Source organism: Pholis gunnellus (assembly GCF_910591455.1).
Source record: "Pholis gunnellus genome assembly, chromosome: 12".
NCBI classification, from domain to species: Eukaryota; Metazoa; Chordata; class Actinopteri; order Perciformes; family Pholidae; genus Pholis; species Pholis gunnellus.
Window position 1 is genome coordinate 296,155 of NC_136539.1, and position 24,644 is coordinate 320,798.

The 24,644-nt window shown below is 39.8% G+C and overlaps 1 protein-coding gene across 4 annotated transcripts in view; it reads right to left on the reverse strand.

The window, feature by feature from the left end:
* Nucleotides 1–24,644, reverse strand: part of ccdc93 (CCC complex scaffolding subunit CCDC93) — a 46,617-nt gene that overhangs the window by 15,947 nt on the left and 6,026 nt on the right. For 2 of the 4 annotated variants that reach the window (XM_079169914.1, XM_079169912.1), the window contains exons 6-22: nucleotides 23,969–24,025; nucleotides 23,726–23,826; nucleotides 22,889–22,906; nucleotides 21,207–21,243; nucleotides 18,978–19,076; nucleotides 12,560–12,610; nucleotides 12,210–12,296; nucleotides 7,150–7,266; nucleotides 6,757–6,819; nucleotides 5,351–5,424; nucleotides 2,389–2,470; nucleotides 2,182–2,256; nucleotides 1,961–2,032; nucleotides 1,036–1,144; nucleotides 858–940; nucleotides 708–745; nucleotides 504–588 (exon numbers count right to left, since the gene is read on the reverse strand). In XM_079169914.1, the coding sequence (XP_079026040.1) occupies nucleotides 504–588; nucleotides 708–745; nucleotides 858–940; nucleotides 1,036–1,144; nucleotides 1,961–2,032; nucleotides 2,182–2,256; nucleotides 2,389–2,470; nucleotides 5,351–5,424; nucleotides 6,757–6,819; nucleotides 7,150–7,266; nucleotides 12,210–12,296; nucleotides 12,560–12,610; nucleotides 18,978–19,076; nucleotides 21,207–21,243; nucleotides 22,889–22,906; nucleotides 23,726–23,826; nucleotides 23,969–24,025 (1,248 nt within the window). The remainder of the gene's footprint in view (nucleotides 1–503; nucleotides 589–707; nucleotides 746–857; nucleotides 941–1,035; nucleotides 1,145–1,960; nucleotides 2,033–2,181; nucleotides 2,257–2,388; nucleotides 2,471–5,350; nucleotides 5,425–6,756; nucleotides 6,820–7,149; nucleotides 7,267–12,209; nucleotides 12,297–12,559; nucleotides 12,611–18,977; nucleotides 19,077–21,206; nucleotides 21,244–22,888; nucleotides 22,907–23,725; nucleotides 23,827–23,968; nucleotides 24,026–24,644) is intronic. The other 2 variants (XM_079169915.1, XM_079169913.1) reach the window with 1 other exon arrangement.

Here is a 24,644-nt window from a genome sequence, read left to right on the forward strand (position 1 = left end):
TTTTAGGTCGTCAAATACCGGTGCTTTCGCCCCTTGGCGTCTGATAATGAGGCAAAAGCATCACATCCATTGGCACAAGGCCCACTTTAGCTCTGTCAGATACAAAGTGGCCGTATTTGACGGATGGGAAGAGGTTGCTTCATCGCTGTGTGTTTTTATGTGCATGTGCTCCAGTGTTCCACCTGCTCCTCTCTGTCTCCCTTTGCTGAGGACAGAATGTGTCAGTTAGATCAAGAGCACCTCTGAGCCACACACAGCAAACAGCAGCTGGAACTTAACCGCTGTGAAACAATCAGAAAATAACGTTTTATTCCTCTGATTCACTGCTTTGTTCTCACTAACATCGCTCCCTCTCTTCATTCATTTTATAGCTCGCTTGACCATCGCTGCTCTCCCTCGCTCACTTGCTTGTTGAGTCGAGGAATAGTGGCCAACTTTGGATGTGTGTGTTTACAAACAGCAACCAACAAATGTAATATACTAAACCTTTAAGAGAGTTCTACCTTGATGCGACTCTGTTTGATTCCCTCCACTATTTGCTCCATCTGTCTGAGGAACTGCTCCTTGGCTGCTGAAGACGACATGGCGCTGGACAACAGGACAGCAGGTTAGAGCTCATTCTCTTAACAAACACTGACAGTCTTTGCTACATTATTCCATCAAATACATCAGTGCTGCATATTACAAATATATGTATTTATACTTACTGGTGGAAGTTGTCATGAATGGAATTCAGCAGATTCACCTATAGAAATTAAAGCACACTTTATTCTTGTGTATATATATATATATATATATATATATATATGCTAAATTTGACCTGCACTTGCAAAGAATTGGCTGCTGTGGTGACTCACCTCCTTCTCCAGATAAACCTTCTTGTCGTCTAACGTGTTATACAGTGTGAAGAACTGCTTGGTCTCTTTATGTGTTGCAGAAACTGAAAGGCACAAGAAGATTTAATGTCTTTGTTTCTGCTTTTTAAAGGCGTTAAGCACAGACCTTGGTTTGACTGGATATTGAGGAGGAACCCACCCTGGCTGTAGAGTTCGATGAATCTCTTCTGATACTGGGTCAGCTCAGCCCGGCTTGGCACCTCGTCGATCTTCCTCTGCAGGATGGCAATCTCACGGTTCCTCCGAGCCTGAACAGATAAGGGAAAGTCCTCAGACGTTCAGAGAGGAGAGGAGACCTTTTCAAATTCCAAAGCTCATGGAATTTTAAATATGTAGAAATATTTATAAAACAGAATAATGCCAACCTTATGCTTAACTACTTGATTGAATAGTTTTTGTATGTTTGACTGATGGGCTGTTATATTTTATAAGATGATCTTATGGGTTTGTTTAAAAACTTGGATCTACAAAGTAACTGCAGCTCTGATTTTAATGGAATTAAGTAAATAATACTTTCCCCTGAAATGTAGCGGAGCAGAAGCATTGAGTGGCATTAAATGATACTAAAGAAAAGAACAATTACTTCAGTACAATTGTTGACTGACTGAAGTTATTTATTTTCCACCAGAGTCCAACACTAAAATAAAGTCCGTATTTTGGTTTCAGTGGTCACTTTCTGTGTGCCCTGAAGGTCCAAATCATGACTGATAGATGTTCCCAAGCAGACAAGGTGACAATTCTGTTGTCACTTTGTCTGGATGCAATTATGCAATTAGAATGACTTTTGCAAATAATGATCAGGTATAAAGTAGAAAATCCAAAAACAAAGGCAATAATACAATGACGGTACTCTTTACATCTGATATTGAGAAAAAACAAAGGCTGATCTGCACATGGACAAACAAACCAGTTAATGACACAATAAATATGCTGTTTATTTGTTGGAATATTTTCAGCTCATTCTTGTCTGTAGTCTATAGTTGTATCTGCTGCTGTGACCTAATTCCCCACAGAGATAACTCCAGTACAATCTAATCTTGTGTTCTGTTATGTGAAGAAGTTACCATGAGCAGACGGATCTTCTGTAGTTTCTCTCTGTCTGTGTTGTACTGTTTGTCTATCAGCTGGTTCCTCTCCTTGGAAAAAAAAAAGTAGGAAGGAGAAGAGTTAAAACAAACTGAGGTAGAGGGAAGGCTTCTCATAGTCTTTATACTGTAGAAGATAAATGCTAAAAACAAGATGTGTTGGACAGTTAATATAGAATACAATTCTAACTGTAAAGTACCTTCTCCTCCTCTGTATCCTGGCCTGATACCGTCTTCAGCTCCTCTATGTTCTGCTGCAGGCGGGCCATCTCTTCCTGGACACATATTCAAGAGAAAATTAGTACCAAGGATTCAAACCTCACTTTCACCTTGTTTTCTGTACAATCACCCACCAGCATCAGCTGGAAGTAGAATCACAGTGTTTGTGTGTGTGTTGATGTACTCACTCTACAGTGTGTGCGGAACTCCTGCTCCTGCTGCTTCAGGTTCTCATTCGTGGTCACTAGAGCCCTCAGCTTCTCCAGCAAGCTGTTCAATAGAACAAAACATTATTAGATGGACGGCCCCAACAATCAAGATCAACAGCGTGTCCATGAGCAAGACGGTGAATGTCTCAGGGGGCAGAACACTTGGCCTCATCACATCTCTTTACCCACATTTGGACTTGTTGTGTAGCGTTATTGCTTGTAGCAAATTCAATAATTATCAATCAATTAGTATCAGAATATTTAACGATTATTAATAACTCCAAATTATAAATCATCAACTCATGAAAGGGGAAGGCTATCAGACACGATAAGTTTAAGTAACGGAATAAGATTCAACTCAGGACGCTACTCAATGTTAAAACAGGGACAACTTCAAAAATGGAATCAATCTCAGGGTTGCTAAACAGTTCTTGACATGGTGTAGTGACTCATTACTTCATACACACAAACCAAATGATCAAGTAATTATGTATTTGAAAGAACCTAACAGAAAATGAACAAAATGAATAAATGAGTACATTGAATAACGATGAACCATGTATGAATGAAAAGGATTACACGTTAGAGATAGACTCAGTCTATCATTGATTCAAGTTGTTGTTTGTTGTATACCAGTTGAATTTGGTTCAAAAGATGAATGTACTGTTCAGCAGTTGAGTTTAAAAAGCACCAGGGAAGATTTTGAGGCATTTTTATTATCGTTCTAATCTAAGGGAGATTCTATTGAAGCTTTAAAATGTATAGATATCATTTTCTCAAATATTTAAAAATGTTGAGATTTGGTAAACCTCAAGCTTGCAAATGAATGTATAAAGGGACACCATACAAAACTAAAATTAGAATCAATGCAAAACTAAATGTATTAACAGTTTAATAAGAAATTAAAATTGTAACACTAGAGTAGATTAAAAATACAAAGATTAATTTAGACTCTAAATTAGTTTGCATTCAAATTTCTGTTTAAGATCTCTTGGGGACATATAATATCCAATTATAAAAATACCTATGAGGCAGGATCTTACCAAATGTTTATAGAAATGATAGGCCTAGATTATGATTACTTATTGATTAGCAGAGGTATTCGAGTTATATAAATCAAAATTGAAGGTTAGAAAACCAACTAAATTACAGATGTGGATTGTATCTCAAGGAATCGATCAATGGGAGAGAGGTCAACCGAAGATCCAAACCAACATGTCAAAGCACTCTTCACATGTCAGCTCATCAGAAGATATCATTTAAAGTACATTTCACTAATGTTGGATCATCAGTTTCTTTTAGTTTTTTAATCACAATTGGATTTGTTTGTGTCCTCAGGAATGTAGATGCTGTAAGAGGAGAAAGATGGGCTCATAAAATTTTGGTTTACTCATAATACATTTTTGGACTATGGCTGGGCTAACATGCAGCCTAAAGATTTTGTTCTAGCGTAGCTGAGATTGTCAAAGTCATATCTAAAAGATAAAGTAAATGGCAAATGAACCATTAGTTAGAAGTCATTGGTTGCAATCTGATACATTAGGCTATTGCCAAAGTAATAATGATGTAAAGATCTACTATATCAGTCTATCAGGACTTCTGCTTTCAGTCCTCTACTTATATTTTCTTGATTGTGCTTAGATACTTTTCTTTATGTAGCAAACTTTCATACGTAACCATACCCACTAAAATGGGAAGAACATTAGCTCTGTGCACAGGAGCAGTTTGATTGTATTGAATTGTACCGTAAAGGAGAGTTTGAACCTGTCTAACATCTAAAGGGTGGGGGCATTGGTAGTGCTGTTTTGGCATCAGGTAAGTGGTAAATTGAGAGTCCAGCCACTTCATGACCTGGTAGTCATGAGAATAGTTTCTGGAAGAAGTGTATCAGTCAAGAGTTAAAGGATAATATTTATTTATCATTATTATCACATTCCAATGTTCTTCATCTTTCTGTAGTTGTACTTGTCTAGCACTTCTATTCTTCTGACCACTCAAAGTGCTTTAACCCTGTCATTCATCCATTCATACACTGACTACCATGCAAGGTGCCACCTGCCCATCAGGACTAACCATGCATACACCGCAGGTGTCTATGGGTGTCTTGCGCAAGGACACATCGTCATTGAACCACCGATCCTTTGATTGAAGGATGAGCCGTTCTACGGCAGAGCCAGTCAGCTTCAAAGCAACAAAAGTTGTTGCTTCCCTTTGTAAACATATGGGTGGTATCACTGACACCAAATTCATGCTTTTTTAGTCTACCAACCCTTTCAGACATGCACCCCTTTATGCTAATCTGATGGCAGTTTAACATGTTGGTCTCATGTCTGAATAAGCACCCTTATCTATTTTGTGTAAAAGGATTCCTCATACGCATAATTAAAGCCTTGATGGCAAAATAAGTTTGAAAATCCTTCAGTGATGCAGCCCGTGGAAGGACAAAAAACACTCAAACAGGTGATGTACTTCATGTCTGAAAGGGGCTTATGGCACCACCAGTGTAGCTGCCATTCCTCCCAGTTACCACAAGAGGTTAATAAACTTAGTTACAAACTGCTGAACCTGAATAGTTGGAGAGATTTTGAAGATTTTCATTAAAATTAATGCACGTTAAGTCACTATCTGTGGCTGAAGAAGGTAAAACAATGGTGGCTGGGCCTATGGCCCACTGATGAAAGTATTGCAATATTTATATATTTTCAGTATTACAAACTGGGTGTCTGTGGCAACATTCCTGGAAAAAAGTGCTGTAATACAGTTTTTCTCCAGAGCGCACTTGGGCACAAAGTAGACCGTTTGGATTGTGCCATTGGGTTATTCAGAGCACAACACTCTTCTAGTGGCAGAGCATAATGAGGGCACTTTGTCTGAGACAGAGCAGCAGAGCACCAAGCACGGTGAATGTGTGATAGTTACTCGTTTACACTGTAGCACTCACCTGCTGTCAGCCTGCTCCTCCATCTCGTCTAAGCACTTCAGCTCTTTCTCCACTTTCTTGGAGTGCGCTTTAGCCTTGGAAGAAGCACAAATGGAAGCAACAGTTTGACAAAAAGATTTGCCATTGTTCATTTCATAAAATGTTTCCTGATGTTTTTTTTAAACACATCCATGACCACCTTTTTTTCAAATGACTATAAATGGCTTAATGCATTTATACCATGGTCTGGGTGAATACTCGATTCTGATTGGCTGCAGGGTAACCATTAATTCCTGATTATGAACACCTACTATGTAGTACCAGTTAAAATGTCTGTTCACTGTTCTAAATGAATGTGCTGGCTGCATTAAATGTAAAAAATGAATACATTTGAATATCTTATTTACAACAACGAGTGTCGTCCATCAGTGACTGTAACACAAGAAAAAAACTGCCCTTCTGAACTTAAGGACACATTTAAGCGATCGACTCCTACATCCCATTCACTACTCAACTTGCTACTCCAGGCTGCGGCTGACAGTAGACATGGACTCTCATTTGTTCATGAAAATATTGATACTGTTTTGGGGACAATGACATGACTGGATAGCTAGCTAGTCTTGTCGTTAAACAGTTGTATTATATTTACCGTTTGTCAATGGTACGTGATGTCATTGACTTTAAATCTTGCAAGCATCACGTAAGCTTTATACTAGCATTATGCTAATCAAGATTTTGTGAAAATATTGATATTGATTATGGGATAATGACATGGCTGGATAGTAAGCTGGTCTTGTTAAACATAGTGTCAAATTATATTTACCGTCAACAGTACGCAATCTCATTGACTTTAAATCTTGCTAGCATAACGTTAGCTTTCTTATGAGAAGGTGTTGGCAAACCCTCAGGGTTACCGAGTAAAGTGAATGGCTTCTGGAGAAATTTTGTTACAAAATTTTTCTTTTCTTTGGCAACTGACCAAGCTATAAGCGAGATAATGGCCTTTGAGGTGTCCATTATAAGGAACTAATAGCTTCCACAAAGTCTATTAATTCCTGATAATGGACACCTGGTCGAACATTATTCCTTACATAATCAATGTTGCCAAATGATGCCAAACCATAATGTCAGGGCCATTTGGTTTTAATCAGGGTTAATATGGGGTTTGAGGAGATTTGTTTATGACAGCAGATGCTGACAGCTGCTAGGCCCATCTCAAAATACACAATCAAGATACATACCATGTGAAAATTCAGCAACCTTTGATATGGTTTAGTGCTTCCAAATCAATATAAAATATTCCACTGTCAGTCTTTTACACTCAGTTATCCATTGTTCCAGGTGTCTGCCAATATAATACGAGCACACGCATGCTTACAAACAAGCAAACCTGTCAGCTGGCTGCAGGTATTATCACCTCGTCTTACCTCAATTAGATTGGTCTTGGCATCATCACAGCCTGTTTTCACCTCTGCATACTTGGCTTGTAGCTGTCAAAAAACAAATACTTGTTAATGATAGCTACCCTGATCACTTCATTTTAAAGGTGTCCTACCAGCTAAGTGTATGCTGAATGCATATAATATAGAAGTACTGCATGTGTTTTCTACTCTATGAGAGGTCCTCTGCCTTCTGTTCTACATATGGATGCTGTACTTAAAGAAATACATCAATTGTAAATTGGTTTCTGCGATGCCACCGACAAATTCCTGTGTAGATTTTACACTTCGGGATAACAGTGGCTCTGGTTGTAATGAGATGTTAATACATTGGAGTAATCAGCTTGGTGTGTGCGGAGTATACATTGAATCACAGCTGACCTCCTCCAGTTGTTTAGTCTTCTGCTGGATCTGTTTGTTGAGTGAGGCCACTGCCCTGCGGTGCTGCTGCAGTGGGCCATAGCGCTCCGAACGCTCCTCTGACGACAGCTCCGACTGCTGCAGGGACATAGGGGAGATGCAGTACAGTAAGTTGCAACAAGAAAATGCTAACAGAAAAGAACAATAGCATAAAAGCTTTTTATTAAAGCAAACACAAGCTGCTTGAATGGGTGTGTGCGGTGTTTTGTAAATGCATCTACAAATGTTTGTAATAAACCAATACACTTTTGATTTATTCCTCTCCATGTTTCACTTCACCTGTACCAACAAAAATGCACAGACTTAAGAAAAAAAATAAGCTTGTAATGTTTTTCATTGTGATTTTAATAGCTCAGTTTAGTTGAGATCCGGGCATTTCAATTCTTTCTTTCTCTAGGATCATGATAACCTATATTTTATTATCATGGTCTGAATCATGAAAAACACAGAGGTCGCCTAAACATTTACAAAATGCTGTATCATAATATGCAGAAGGCCCCAGTTTATAAGCATACATCCTGCTCAAGTGTCCTCGAGCAAGACATTACTTCTCTAGTATGTCGCGTCAAAATAGACTTTTATAAAATGATACACTAATACATATTCATTGAAAAATGTTGAAGTTAACACAATAACGTTTAAAGATAACATTTCCATTGTGGTTCTCTTTCCAGGAATACAAAGACAGCAATCCAAGTCAGAGATGACTACGGTACCCATCATAGTCTACATCACAAATAAATAAATCCTTCTATAAACACACCTACAGTACATACATGCATAAGCTACACATATGTACACACTTCCCACCTATTTACATCCATAAATATAATACTATACACATACACCCAGAGGCTCTCTCACCAGGCGCCTGTCACACCAACAAAGCGACCACGCCCTGTGTGCATACATGCAGGCATGTGTACCATGCTCACACACATACAAACACCACGTACTGTTCTAAATGATTCTCTCATTTTGTTCAAATAACCATTTCCCACATGCTGTTAAAACTTGTGACAGGACTGATTATATTTGATTGTATTTCTACTGAAAGTCTATTCTACTCTACTGCTGAAATGTACAGAAAGGTATATTGCCCAGAACATGTCTTAAATCTACATGGCACAATCTCTGTGCCCCTGCTACTCGTTAAATATGTATTTTTATGGCATTGGCGTACTTGCAGATGCGGTGGGGGCAACTATCTCTCAAAGACTTTGCTACATTTAAGACAAAAATACTCAACATCGGAGAAGTAAGTACGAGGAATGGATTACGTGCAGCAGATCTTGACCCGATTCCCATCCACAAAATCTTCCAACCACTCAGCTAGACTGGCCTAATCAAACACCATCAAAAGTGTCGTGACCGACTCAGGATGAGAGGAAGAGCCGGGATAAAAGCTAAGCAGCCAGGACTTAAGGTTAGCTAAAATAAGATGGAGGAAATAGGACTTAGGAAATCTTGATTGGAAACCAGGCTTCATCATCCCGGATCAAGACTGTATACTCAAGCCTCTGGTAAGAAGAGTGGAGTGTTTACACCAATGATGCTCAAACGTAGTTAAAGTTCATGGACAATGTTTCCATGATGTCAATTTTTAACATCATGATGCCGGCCATATTATCTGCCCACAGAATTCACCAGTGTTTTTGTTGCAGCTACAAAAAAATGGTTGGTTGATGGTCATCAGCAGACACATGACAAAACAACCAGATGGTATTTTTATTAAATCTCCACCAGAGGAAACAATACACTGGACCGTGTTCACACAAATATTCCTGACAGCTGCAAAGCCCTCCCCCGCCCTGCTTTGGACCATCAGATCATATTTCCCTGCTTCTGCTAGATACTTCCGCCCAGCTGATTAAACGGGCATAACCATCAGAAAAACAGTGAGAGTGTGGACAGATGAAGCTACAGCTGCTCTAAAGGACTGTTTGATGTACAGACACCAACAGTGACATCAATATCAGCAAACGTGTTCATTGTAGTGATCACAAAGACAATACAATGATTCCAGAACCAGAAAGCCTGGATGAGAGGAGAGGTGAGTGCTGAGAGCCAGCTGGAAGGAAGCATCCAGCATCGCCAGAGCAAGATTGAACGCTGGCATCAAGGAGGCAAAGAGGAGGAGTCAAGAGAGACTGATGAGAGACCTCAACACCAACAACACTAAAGACATGAGGCAGGAGATCCACAATGTCACAGGCTACATGCAGGAGCGCCCCATCATGTGTGAGGCCACGTTCACAGATGTGCTGAACATCTTTAATGCTCGATTTGATCTACTTAACGAAGAGTCAGCTGTCACGTCTGGACCGGACACTGTCAGGATCCACAGAGGATGTGAAGCTGCTGGGCCTGATAACATCCTGGTAGTGTACTAACAACATGTACTGACCAGCTAACTGATATTCACTGATATTTTCAACATAGCACTGTCACAGGAGAGAGTTCAGAATGTTGTTTGTTGATTTCAGCTCAGCCTTCAACACAATCTCCCCCATGAAACTGATTGGTGAACTTGAGTACCTCACTCTGGAACTGGTCATTAGACTTCCTCACAAAGAGACCCCAGCACCTCCTCCACTCTAGTGTTGAACACCGGAGCCCCCCAGAGCTGTGAGCTCAGCCTCCTGCTGTTCACACTGTACACCCACGACTGCTACCCCAAACATGAAGAGAACTCTGTTGTGAAGTTTGCAGAGAACACAAACAACTATGACACTTCATATAGAGAGGAAATCAACAACCTTCAGAGTGGAGCTCAGAGAACAACCTGCTGCTCAACGTCAGTAAAAGCAAGGAGCTGATTGACTTTAGAAAAAAGGAGGTGAAGACACACATCCCTGTCTACATGAGGTGGAGCAAGTGAACAGCTTTGAGTTCCTGGAAATCAGCATCACAAACAACATGGTCCTCACACATCTCCATCCTGGTGAAGAAAGCTCAGAAACTGCTGTTTTTCTTCAGGAAACCTAAGAAGAGAGGAGCAATAGAATGCCTTCTGACTGAAACATTACAAACTGGCATAGGATCTGCACATCCCAGTACAGGAGGGCTCTACAGCGGGTGATTAAGCCCTCATCAGTACCATCTACTGAGCATCAGTGATATTGGTGAGAAGAGGAGCCTGCAAAGAGCTAAAGGGATATTAAAAGACAAAACCCACCCAGCTACATCCTGTTCACCTGCTGCTGTCTGGAAAGAGATACAGAAGTATCAGCTGCCGTACCACCAGACTTCAGAGCAGCTTCTTTCATCAGACTGTGACAATCCTTAATTCATACTCCACATAATATAGATTTGTTTTTTTCCTTCTGCTCCTTTAAACTAAAATGACTGTACTGGCCTGAATATAAGAATTCAGGAAATTATGTTTGAAAAAGTGGGGGTTGTCTTTTACTTGAGGTCAAGACAATCACGTGTTCACAGCATCAGATACTCTTTTTGAATGATCTCCGTCAAAACAGAGTGACTGAGAGAGTGTGTAAGTATGTGACCAATAGATAAACTACAACAACTTTACACTTCATAGTAGTGCTGGGCGGTATACCGGTTCAAACGGTATTAATTTCCCGTACTACCGTCATACCGGAGCACAGCCTATCAACAACTGACAATCTTCTGCAGGTGGCAAAATACATTGTTCGCTTGCGTCACAGTCGGAGCTAGTTCTTTTAACTGTATTGAGAGGGACCCTTGATCATGGTTCTAACTTTATAACACAACAATTAACAACCCACAACTAACGCTATTTAACAGGGCAAAACACCACGACACAACAGTTTATGACACAGAAACAATTTGTAACACTAATAATTGTACATTTATAAAATTTCACCGCCGAACTGCATGCTGGGTACAGCTCACTCGCCTGCCAGCACAACAGTCTGCTTACAGCTGGGAGAGGCTCATCACGTGCACAACGTTACATTAAAGAACAGAACAGATTGATGCAGGATGAACATAGACAGACCGGAGATGCACATATGCAACGCTGATTACGTTTAATATGTGTGGCATTTGTAATAGATGTACGTTGGTATATAGAGGGTGATAAGACGCTGTAAAGGGAGGGACTTAGGACCCAGGGGAATGTAGGTGAAGGAAAGCGGAAGAGACGGAAGACACGCCACACAAACAGCTGTTCACCGCTCGTCACAATCCTGTAGACCAGAGATTCTCAACTGGTGGGTCGCCGCGGACCCGTTTTCAGTGGGTTGCGGGCCTTTGCCTTATGCAGCGCACTCATTCACGCGCCTTTCCAGCATTTACGGCGCTTGTTAAGGTGCTTGTTAAGCGGTGCAGGAAAAACGCTGACCAATGCGTTGTAAATCACGTCACGTGATGCAGTTTAGCCAATCAAATAAGGGTATTCTGAAACATTTCCTTACTCCAGTGAGATGTACCCACACCGTGACACAGGGAGGAGAGACAAGGAAAGACATCATAGAGCAGATCTCATGAGAATCTATGTGTGAAAGTCAAATATCTCCGGTCAATTTTAACAATTGAAATTGTTGAAAAGACCGCATTCCTAAACCAGTGCTGCGAAAACATTGAAATAAAAGTGTTTCTCTTCCGCACACTTGGCCTTGTGGTGAGGTTTATGAGTTTTAAAAGAATACCGTGATATACCGTGGTACCGTCAAAGTTATGCAAAATACCGTGATATATATTTTGGTCATAAAATGCATAGTATAGCACTAATTCATAGTATTATTTCATGTTTCACTCTTGCGAGAGAAAGGGCTTCAAGGATGAGGACCCTTTCTCATCTCAGGGAAACTTTCCCAACAGTACTAGTTTGAAAGTGCGCTGCATCTTTAAAACTGACATGAACTGTCAGTATGTGTAATATGACCAGTCTATGTATTTGTTACTAACTTTTATGTTTTTGTTTCTTGTGTTTGGTGAGCCGAAGACATATTTAATAAACAGGAAAGATTTATCGTATTTTATTGTAAGAGTTATAATACGGTCCCTCATCATTAGACCTGATTATTGCTCACCTTCTCAGCGTACTCAGAGACCATCTGTTTGATCTCCTCAGACTGCAGTCCCACTATCTGACCCACTGCACTCGCTGTCAGCTTCCCCTGCACAAGGAAGGAGAAAAGAGAACAAGAATTAATTCCACAATTCACATGCATGTTTTAGCCATTTCCTTGTTCCGTTTACAGTGAATGCAGTGGTATAAAAAATATTCAATTAACAGATCATTAAAAAGAGCTCAGAATAATTAATAGTATTGTAGACAGGATCAACTTTGTGAAATTTGAGCCCAGATAAGCAGGATAGTAATGTGGTGATCCAATTCTAAACAGTCCAAAAATGAAAAGAAAAACAGACTTTTGTCTACCTCTTCATTAGCCATGGCAGCCATGCTGGTCATCAGTGTTTTGATTCGCATCTAAGAGAAAAAAACAACCTCAGTTACATCACTTTTAAGGCAGGAAGTTCATGGTCAGCTTTATCAGCATAATCTCATACAACAGTGATTCAAGGTGCTTCACTGAGGGATGAAATAGTAGAAAATAAGTACATAAATACATGAAGAGACACACACACTAAACAAAAAACACATCTTAGGGTATTTTCTAGGGGTGGGGGAAAATATCGATACAGCATAGCATCGCGATATTTTGCGTGGCGATATTGTATCGATACACGGAAGCCAAGTATCAATCTTTTATTATATAAACTATAAACTTTTTGGTACTATAAAAATAAAATCAATTGCTTTTTCAGTCCACTAGATGGAGCTGAGTTGTATTCTGGTGAGGTCAGCAGAGGTCCCGGGTCAGCTTGATTGGTAGAAAGTTGGTCAAAACAAAGATGAGACATTGGAGAAAGAAATCAGAAATGCGCAGTCTGCGTTTGAATCAGAAGTCTGGACTTATTTGGATTTTTTTTTAACAAGGAAGGCCGTCGCGGCGTTTTTTCACAGACACAGCCATGCCCAAGCTCTACAGAGAAGTGAAGCTTAAAGTGGAGGAATCTTTGAGTACAGCAGTAAGAGTTGCATTAACTTGCGATGCGTTGACGTTAAGCGCAGTGGATTCTGTAATGACTTGTATTTTATTTGAAGGAATTACTACCACCTAGTGTTACGTTATGGTATTACGTGTTTTCGCTCACACTGTTCAAATACTGCCGCCTAGTGTTAGGAGTAGATACTGCAGTGTTCACCTACTATGCGTGGCACATGTGACAGGAAGTAACGGATTCCTTTTCCTGGTTTGTTGACAACATGACTCCGTTGTATTCAAGTGATTGTGCAATCACATTCATCCTGCATTTTCTGACCCTCTGAGTGGCAATGCCAGTGAGTATGATTTACTTTTATAGCTTTAGGTATTTCTGAGGGTTTATTTTGTTAGTTGGTTCTAATCAGAAATAGTTTGATGACGTGTGCAACATGTAACTGATGAAGATATGTAGATGGCACAGCAATGTACGTTTCCAGTATTGTTATACACAGTATTTAAGTTTGATCAAAACTAATATGTGATTGTATGTTTGTTTTGTAGTTTCACACTTCTTCATATTAAACCTGTCCATATACAACACGCTGGTCTGTTCCTTGGAGGAAGAGTATGATGAAGAGTTTAGCTGACTGCAAAGCCCAATACACGACACAGAGTCAACATTGTGTCGGAGCAGAACAGATTCCTATGTGACTATAACAGCACAATATCTCACAGAGGACTGGCGACTGCTGTCTCACGTTCTCCAAACTAGAGCAGTACACGTAAGTCACACCGGGGCAAACATGACAGACCTCCTGTAAAATGCAGCATAAGAATGGGGGATTGCCGACAAAGACCTGGTGGTTGTAACCGACAACGCTTCTAACGGCGGCGTGGGCGTTGCTGTTCAGTTAGCGGGATTCCTGCATGTGAAGTGTTTCGCTCACACGCTCAATCTGGCCTCACAACGGGCGTTACATCTGCCAACAGCAGCCAGGCTCATGGGGAGAGTGCAGCGCATAACTGGTTCCCTGCCCTCGATGTCCACGCATCGCAAGTTATACTGAGTTATATAACTCTTATATCGTACTTATATAAGTTATAGACACGTTTGCATTCAGTTAAGTTGGACGATGTAGACCATTGGTCACCAACCTTTTTAAGCCCAAGATCCCTGACCTCTGCCTTGGTGACAGGCAAGATCTACTTATTGAGGCATTGAGAGAAAAAGACTGTCCAGACCGTACTTATAACTTGAGGCTTTTTATTTGGCCTAATTGAATGAAATCAAACACTTTGGTCCAGCTTTCAAATTGATGTGACCAAGAATTAGAATGACTTAATTTCAGTGCAACATAAAAAGGAAATTATTTGTTAACCGCACACAATATGAACATTTGCAATGAGCAGGCTGGATGAACGACCAATATTAACTGTTGTATTTATCAACTGACGTTACAACACAACACTGACAAAATTCTCAGTCAGTGCAACTAATGTAAGTGCAGTTCAGCTCTGTGTCCCATCACAATGCCATCAGAAGTCATGTGACTCAAGTCAGTGTGATGCTGTGACTGAACACTGTCTGTGAGTGCCTTGTAGTTCGGCTCATAAGCACAGACAGCCAGTCTGAGGCAGTCTGTGAGGTGTCTGTCTCCTTACCTCCTCATCCCTCACTCCCTACTCTGGTGTTCTCATGTTTCCTTACCTCCTCATCCCTCACTCACTAACTGTCCGTGCTGGATCTGTCCCCGTTGTTTTAAAAAGCTAAATAAGTTATTAGCATGACTGCATCCAGCTAGCCAAACCTGTCTGGTGCAGCTAGTAGAGAAGCTTCATGTTCTGCTTCCCTTTCCCGCTAGTCTGCTGTCTGATTGTGAGGTCAGGCTGATCTGGGATCAGCTCTTTAACTGCAGAATCTCCGCCAAACTTCTCCTCTCAAACGGGTCTTGGAGGAGCAGTGCTCGCGCTGGCGCTGGCGCTCGCCTGTAGAGACTTCTCCTGACGAGAACGCGCAGCTTGGGGCCAGATCGTTTTGGCCCCACTCTGAATCTATTTGAAGACACTGATTGGCTAAATTGTATGTCACTCATTTATATCTTTAATCAGCAATTGGCTAAACTGCTTCATAGACCCGCCTCGGTGGGGCCCACCAGTTGTGCGTTCTGAGACGTGCACACAAGCGGAGATGATGAGCAGACAGGCTGCAGACAAAATCCCCTTCAAAATAAAAGCACAGGATTTTTCTTCTTTTTTTTTGGAATTTATTTTTATTTTATTTTGGAGAGCGACAGGGAAAGTCTCCGAGATCGACCTGTCGATCGCGATCGACGGGTTGGCGACCACTGATGTAGACTGTAATACAAACAGTTCAGTTTGTCATGTGCATGCAACATTTATGACAGTGTTGGTCAGTCTGTCTGCTTGACAATCCTATTTTGCTGCAATAAAAATGACTGAAGTGAGATGAACAGACTGAAAACTTTATCTTATTAGATAAAACATGTTGACACAGTTTTCCTTTGGGGACATCATTTGCGAAACAAACAAAGTTGAACAAAGTAATAAATCGCAATATATGTTATCGCAATACTCAGCATATCGCAGTATCGTGATAATATCGTATCGTGACCCAAGTATTGTGATAATATCGTATCGTGGGATCTCTGGTGATTCCCACCCCTAGTATTTTCTAGTACGAAGCTTTAGGCTGCTATGAAGCACCCTGGGAGCAGCTTCACTGTTTAGTTCGGCGTCTCGCTCAGTGACATTTTGACATGTAGACATGATCGAACGGCCAACATTGTGGTTAAAGGACAACCCGCTCTACCTCCTGAGCTTCATGATAAGTAACAACTTGCTCTTAGGATTATTAATCACTATTTACCAGTGGTGGGCCGTCAGGGCCTGCAAAGCCTTCTCTGCTGGCCTAAACAGAATCACAAAGTTATAGCTATTTTATAATTTAATATGCAATACATGTATTATAATTTATAAAAATATTTTTCCCATTATCTTATTTTCTAATTGCACAGCTACTGTGCTCCTCAGTTGCTCTGCTTCAGTGCAGCTTGTTTTAAGTAGAGCTTTTATCCAATCAGATTTCACCTCTGTGTCTCTAGGTAAGAAGAGAGGCCCCAGGCCTGCAGACTCACCAGTGCATACATGTGCAGTTTAAGTGCATGGGGACGATATTGTTGATTGTCATAGTGTTCAACCAATCAGATCTTTAGTTTGACATGTTGGGTGTATTCTTTGACATGCCAGAACCTTCTAGCTGGCCTATAAGCACATCAGCATTACGTGCAGCTCAGTTTTCTGGAGCAGCTCTGCAGTGAGGTGCAGCGTGTGCTGTGATTGGTCAGTGGGCGAGCATGTGACTATCGTGAAACGAAACTTACAGCAGAGGCTTAGTCTGAGTAGTGAGAGTTCAAATTGAAAGATATGGAAGAAATTAAATTTTTTTCATTTGCTTGTTAATTTGTTTTACCTAGCTTTGTTTTTTTAAAACTCAATGGCTGAAAGAGGAGGAGAAACGGATTTGTGAGTTGGGATTTAACTGGGATTAAAATCTTTGTCAACAAAGAAAGGAGGATGTGATCAGCATTTGGTAAGTAACTGGTTCGTTTTTTTATATCTAATATCTGAATGGCCCTTGAGTGTGTAGCAGAATGCGTGTTGCTGCTGTTTATTTCCTGTTAAGCTAGTTAGCGTAGCTTCCCAGAACACTTGCGGAGCACCAGCTGATTTTTGTTGTGGTTCTTTTTATTCCGGTTCAGAGGTCACACAGCCCATTGTCTCCTACGTGAGCGCAGAAAACATTATATTTCCTACAATTTAAGCTTCTGCATTTTCCAAATGCACTAGTATTATTGAAACGTATAGTTCGGTTTGTAAGCCTCGTACTGAACGGTTTAATACGAATATGTATATTCCAGTGGCGGGCCGTGGATTTTATACCTGGGCCTTCAGTGCTGTTCTCCACTTCTAATAACCTCATTATGACGTCACAGCTACGGGTTATTATTTGTTTCGTGTAAAAGCCGCATATTCATATAACACTGCAACATTTGACAAATGAAATAAAATGTGCAGATACATGAATACGAGCATGACGGGACGCTGCGTCATTAACGGACAATATAGTCCAAATCAATGTAACACAATGACAAACTCACAAGAGCAGTCGTATATATTCATATGACAACAAAGCAACAAATCAATCCAGCAGACCTGCAGCGGATCCACGCATTCCACCACACAGCACGAGCCATTCAAATACTATTCATAAAAACGCCACGATAGACAAATGAACAGTAGAGGTAAACAAACGAAGTTCACTTACCAAATGCTGTCTATGCTGACAAAGAGTTTAATCCCAGTACATCAGTTCCAGTAAGAAGTCCAACCGGATCCGCCGCCGGTCGGTTGTCCGTGGTCCGCCGCTGTTCGGTCGTCGTCTTCGACCGACGTTCGGTTGTCTTCCGCTGCAGGTCGCTTGTCCGTCTTCCGCGGCCGGTCGGTGGTCCGTTTTCGACCGCGTTCGGTGGTCGTCTTCGGCCGTGGACCGGCGAAGGGCGGGCCGCGGTTGTGAGTTGTAGATCCCCTCGAGTCTCCAAAAGTACCGACGCTCAGTTAAAATGAAACACATTCCCAGCCATAACATGTGCAACGCTTCTGACGCTGCATACAAATCCTTTTCCTGGCTGGGTCAGGGCTGCTAGCTGTGGGGTCGTTTCTTACTGTCCAGTTTGTTCAGAAATGTCCTTCTTGAGAAAAGCGTTTCCAGTAACTCCGCCACTAAATCCGTTTCTCCTCCTTCCGCCATTTCATATTAAAAAAACAAAGCTAGGTAAAATGTCTTTCAAATATTTCCACTTGAACTCTGTCTGCTATAAAGCTCTGCTAGCAATCATGTTTCGCGGGCACATAGTCACGTGCCCGCCCACTGACCAATCACAGCACACTCTGCACCTTGCTGGCAGAGAGGCATCTGGACTCTGAGCTGACGTAACTAGGCCTGCAAACTGCTCTGGTGGGGCCATGAATCCCAAACTAAAGATCTGATTGGTTGAATCAACAATATCGTCCCCATTCAACTTAAACTGCACATGGCAGCACTGGGTGAGTCTGCAGGCTGGGGCCTCTCTTCTTACTAGAGACACAGAGGTGAAATCTGATTGGATAAAAGCTCTACTTAAAACAAGCTGCACTGGAAGCAGAGCAACTGAGGAGCACAGTAGCTGTGCAATGAGAAAATAAGATAATGTGAAAAATATTTGTATAAATTATAATACATATAAGAAAAAATTAAATGTATTTAAGAAAAAATATTAAATTATAAAATAGCTATAACTTTGTGATTCTGTTTAGGCCAGCAGAGAAGGCTTTGCAGGCCCTGACGCCCGCCACTGGTATATTCTTACAGCCCTAGAAACGAATAATAACCGTAGCTGTGGCGCCATCATGTGGATATAAGGTGGTATTTCAGCTGCAGGACAGCAGTGAAGGCCCAGGTATAAAATGCACGGCCCGCCACTATTTACACATTCTTTTCTTAATAAATTCTTATTAGTTGAAAATATTCCCATATTGTCTCAGCCTAGTTTCTTTAATGTATATAACATTTATGTTTTGCAAGCCAAGAAGACACTTCATATTTAACTGCAATAAATTCATAATGAATTCAAATTGTAATTTCCCTGCTTGCATGTGTACTCTACTTTATTTAATGCTACCTGTATTAATTATAAGTGGATTTTCACCTTCTATGTACAATGCAGTCATTGTAATGTATAAAGCGCTCACCTCCTCCACTGCCTGCAAGTGGTCTTCCTCTGACAGCTCTGCCATCCCTGGGGGCGCTGCCTGAGAGCCACTGGCTAGCGAAGCCTTCCTCTCACCCACCTAGAGGAGGGAGACAGGAAAGGCTACTGGAACTTCTACTCAAGCAGTTCCTGTGTTAAAGAGCACTCCACTGAGCCTGCATTGCACTCCTATAACATTGTCACGCATGATGCACAGTTTAAAAAAGAAGTGTCACGATCAATGTAGTCCACATTCTTCTTCCTTGTCAAACCTTGGTGTCTACATTACCCACAATGCAACTTGAACACTGACAGTTTTGTTCAGAGGTTTAGAAGAGATGAGCAACGGGCCTAGAGGTTAAGGGGGTGTCCTTCAAAACTGTCCTGAAATATTACCCTGACAATCACTATAAGCAGAATTTTAAAAAGACAAAAACTAAAACTTATTTTTCTGTGGTGAATATTCTTTCAACTGCTTTGGCATTGTTCTCAAACAAAAACTAAATCTGGATAAAATCTCATTGATTATATCTCTAAAGACTTCACATTATATGGTAAAAGGTGGTATTTAGTTTCTTCAAAAATTTAACAAAAGTAGACATATATTTTTATAACATTTGATAATGATGTAGGAAAAATGTGTTCATTAATGTAACTGTAACCATAAAAACCTTATTTTGTTGTTTTCCTAAAGGACACTGAGCAATATGTGAAACTACTTTCTATTTCAACTACCAAAAAGGCCACCGGGATCACTTCATTTATCCACATTATTATTAAATATCTGTAACATTTAGGTCTAGTGGGACATACCCTGGGCTCTTATGCTATTGTTCTATCTACTATCCCCTGTATACTGAACCCATTTTGTTTTCTTTTGTTTAAAAAAGGGGGGGAAAGCTACAGAAGTCTGGTAAGCTCACTTCTTTCTCACTCTACCAGCAGTCAGAGACGATACGCCATCAGTGTTAGTTGGATCAACACAAATGTATAATTGTGTGTCATCTGCATAGCTATGGGAATTTGTATTGAACTGCTTGATGACGTAACCTAATCGTTAGCGCTAGGGAGAGACTCTGTGCTATCTGTGGAGGAGCCGGTCACTGCAATTACTCTGAGCAACATGCGTGGGAATGAATTACATTATAATGTCTACTGCTGATTAGTTCTAGGCTGTCCAAAACATTGAGGAATTTTGGTTTCAGATACATTATTTACATGGATATTAATATGACCATTTATAATTATTCTCTCAGTTAGTGATAATGAGTGACATAAGCTCTGAAAACTAAGAAAGAAAACCTGTCAATATTGTCAGTATGAGTATCACCTGCTCCGCCTTTAAAGTAAATGCAGTGTACGCATATGTGGAGAAACCAACACAACTTACCAAAGCGCAACTGAATTTGTTTTACTCATTGAGATTAAAACCTGTAGTTGGGTGAGCAGGTTTTAAAGGACAGCGACATTAGAGCTGAGCCATGTCTCTACAAGTTCAATTGCTGTTCAGAGATCAAATCATAGATTGTAAAGGACTTAGTGGTGAGTGATCCTTCATTAAGTAAAGCCATGTTAGTTATGGATAGAACTGTTTTGGCGAGCTACAGCAGAAATATACTTTCTATAGTTCTGAGATTCTGTCTGCAAAAGTTTGTTTTATGCTGTGATCTTAGACTAATAATTGGAATGATGGTATTTGAGAGCACCTGGGCTCAAGGGGGAGCTAGTGAGTCTATGATTGGATAGGATGCTGGCAGCGGTGCTTGGAAAAAGTCAGCTTGCAATTGGGGACCAGAAGTGAGCGAGCCTGTTTGGTTGTGTGGATCAGGTTAAAGCGACTGATGTCTCGGCCAAATGGAGAAATAGGACCCACCACAGTTAAGCTAGTGAAGGAGTCTGCTAAAATCTCACTTTCAATTTTCAGAAGTCTGGTTGGAATTGTCATTACAAGCGACATGGATGATAACATTCCCAGTGCAGGGGTGTTTCGCCAAAAGGCTGGGGATCTTGTCCAGTATGTATGTGTCTGCTAATCTTCTCCTGACATGCCTCACTACTGAACCCCCAGTAACAATGGTGGTGAGAGTGGACAGAGGAAGGAGCATACAGGAGTGCATCTTACTGTTTAGGGCTGATAAGTGATACATGGGAAATTAAATACTCTTTGCGAAACTCTCCAAGCAAAAAAATAACTGTTCCATTGTAAAAGACAAATCCTTGACCAGCCTACCTCGCCTTGTTTGGACTGTTTGCTGAATCCATAACGCCTAGAGAGAGAAAAGAAAGGTGTGGACCTTTAAAAGGGGAGTACATTACTGCCAGTACACCATGCCACACCACAACATCAACACATCGAGTGGCAGTAATCCAGCATGAGGAGGAACAGCCCCCTTAGGACTGTCTGATTAAATAACCAAATTAGGTAACACTTTATAATAACTACACACTATGAAGCATCAGTTAAGTATGAGTAAATACTTAATTCATCATTTATAAAGCATTGTTCCTACATTAACACTTATTAGTATTCTTAACAAGTTATAAATGTTTTATTTTTGATTAATAAGATGATCTATTATGCGTTTCATGATTGCGTTAGTATTATATATATATATATATATATATATATATATATATATTACAAACCAATTATTAAGGAGTTGTAGATGATTAATACAATCATTTATAAAGTGTAAGTAAATGATTAAGAACGTATTTAGATGTACATTATTCATCCATTTATATATATATATATATATAATGAATTATGGTTAGGGACTATGATAATATATGCTTTATAAACGTGCATCAATACTGCAATTCATGATTAATTAAGGTAGTTACTACTAGTTAGTAAAGTGTTTTGCGTGACCTCATCTAAAGTGAGGACTATCTATGCCTTATAAAGCATTTATAAATGACATTGAAAGGCCATCAGTGCCTCAAAACCCATAGTTTTTCAACAGAAAAGGCAAATAGACAACACAAAGTGATCAAGAACATAAAATAAATAATTAAATAAGTAAATCTAAACTAATATGCAAAGCTCCTGGTTAGCTCTAGTCGTATATTTACAAATGTTTAATATCCAGCCATGTTCTCCTGAAGGAGAATGTCTTTGTTTGTTTCTTACATGAATGAATGGCTGAGAGGTTTGTATTTAACAGTATATTGTTTGCATCTTGCAATAAATATTGATATGTTCTTGATCACTTTGTGTTGTGTCTATTTGCCATTTCTGTTGAAAAATTATGGGTTTTGAGGCAGTGATGGCCTTGCAATGTCATTTATAAATTCTTTATAAGGTATAGATAGTCAATTAATCATGAATTAACCATGAATTGCAGTATTAATACGCATTTATAAAGCATATATTAACAGTCCCTAACCATTAATGCCTATCTAAATCATTATATATATATATATATATATATATATATATATATATATAACAATGGATGAATAATGTACTTCTAAATACGTTCTTAATCATTTACTTACTTTATAAATGATCGTATTAATCATCTACAACTCCTTAATAATTGGTTTGTAATATATATAATCATTTGCAAATGGGGAATCATGAAACACATAATAGACAAGCTTATTAATCAAGAATAAAACATTTCTAACTATTGTTATAAATTGTATACTAATGTGTTAATGTAGGAACAATGCTTTATAAATGATGAATTAAGTGTTTACTCATACTTAACTAATGCTTCATAGTGTGTAGTTATTATAAAGTGTTACCATAAATGATACTAAAGTACATCAAAACAGCACCACAGTTTGCATCCATCATGCCTAAAACACAACTGCTTGCCCTCTGACACGTTCAATCACAGAACACAGTGCTGTGAGTAGAAGCTTGCAGAAAAAGAAAGCTACACACGTTCATACAGTACTTACAGGAGGAAATGTGACATTCTAATACAGAGGTGGGGATGGATGAATGAAAAAACAATGTCAGACAGATAAGACACTGGACAACAGATGAGTGGATAATAGACTACAACAGCCCATGACGTGGTTCAGGTAAAAGGTCAACAAGAAAGGCACAGAGAGAATGTTGGCTTCTAGGAAGGAAAATGAATATGTTGTAGAACTGTGTTTCTCATAAAACTTCAGCTTTGAGCAAAAGTTAGTTTTTCATGCTAAATTCTTATTTGTGTTGGTTTGTCAAAATAATACATTTTCTAGGGCTGCAGCTAACAGTCATTTTCACTATAACCATCAATATGACAGTTATTTTGGTGTGTGTCAGGTTGGTAGCATGCTGAGACCAAATTTCAAAGTGTAATATTGTGATGAAAAACCGGATGTTTATTTGGTTATGCAATTATAGTGTGTGGTCCAAAGCTTACATAATGGATTGTGTTTACTTTCAGGATACATGGAAATGCAAATAAATGACAGCAATGCCTTCTCAAAGATTGTAATTAAATAAACGTCTGGAGAGTCATCTGTCACCCTATGAGGTAACATAACTGTGATTGAGCCTATGGCCTACTCATTTAACTATTGCCATATTCATATATTTTCAGTATTACGAACTGGGTGTCTTTGGCAACATTCCCAGCGAAAATGCTGCATCAAATTAATGCTAATGTACACACACACACACACACACACACACACACACACACACACACACACACACACACACACACACACACACACACACACACACACACACACACACACACACACACACACACACACACACACACACACGTGAAATCTTACCTGCCATATTCCAGCAGAGTAGAGTGAACCCTGGACTCCTCATCCAGCAGCTCCCCTGCATCCCTCTGCCTCCTGTACTTCCTCTGGGGTTTGTACACTTCCTGTAAAACACAACTAGTTTTTGTTTTAAAAATGCAGTATAAAAAGTAATCTTAATCTTTTCTGGGTCATGTTTTACTTTGTCATTCAAGTATTTACACGATTAATTCAGTTAATGTGATGCCTGATGGTGTAGCAACTCACCAAGACATCCAGAACTGTCCTAACAGCCTTGTCTTTCCTCTGGAGAAACTCTTCATCCTAGACCACAGGGTTTCACAGCACAACACCAGCTCTTACTCAGAGGACAATTTATTTATGTGATAGCCTTACACGTTTTGGTTTGCATGCTAAACCACCAAGCAAGGTTGGAAATTACTACCACACACCTGCAAAATACTGTGAAATGACCCTTAGGGTTAATGCATTTCTTCAAACCTGATTTCTGACTCGTTTACTTAGCTGTGTTTTTCTGCTGTATTATACCTTATGATATTTAAGCTCATTTCCACAAGGAGAAGATAAACATGGTTGAATAGTAAGGAATGATGAGAAAAATATGTCAAAAAATCCCAATCTTTACTTTCTTACCGTCTCACAATGGTTTTACTATTTTGTCATTTTGACTCAAATTGTCTAAGAATTTCATTAATTTGACTTAGTATTTCATCATTCTGACATATCATAATTTCCCTTGACTACTTTCATTTTTTGTTATTCCTGGCAAAAAAACCTCAAAACTTTGAAGTGTTCAGACCAGTAAAAACACATTCAGAATTGTATGAATATATAGACTTGAACCTACCTTGCTTAGATTATTAGCCTGTGCTGGTGTCAGATAAAGGTCATAAGCAGATGGATATTTAGTGTTCTGTGATTT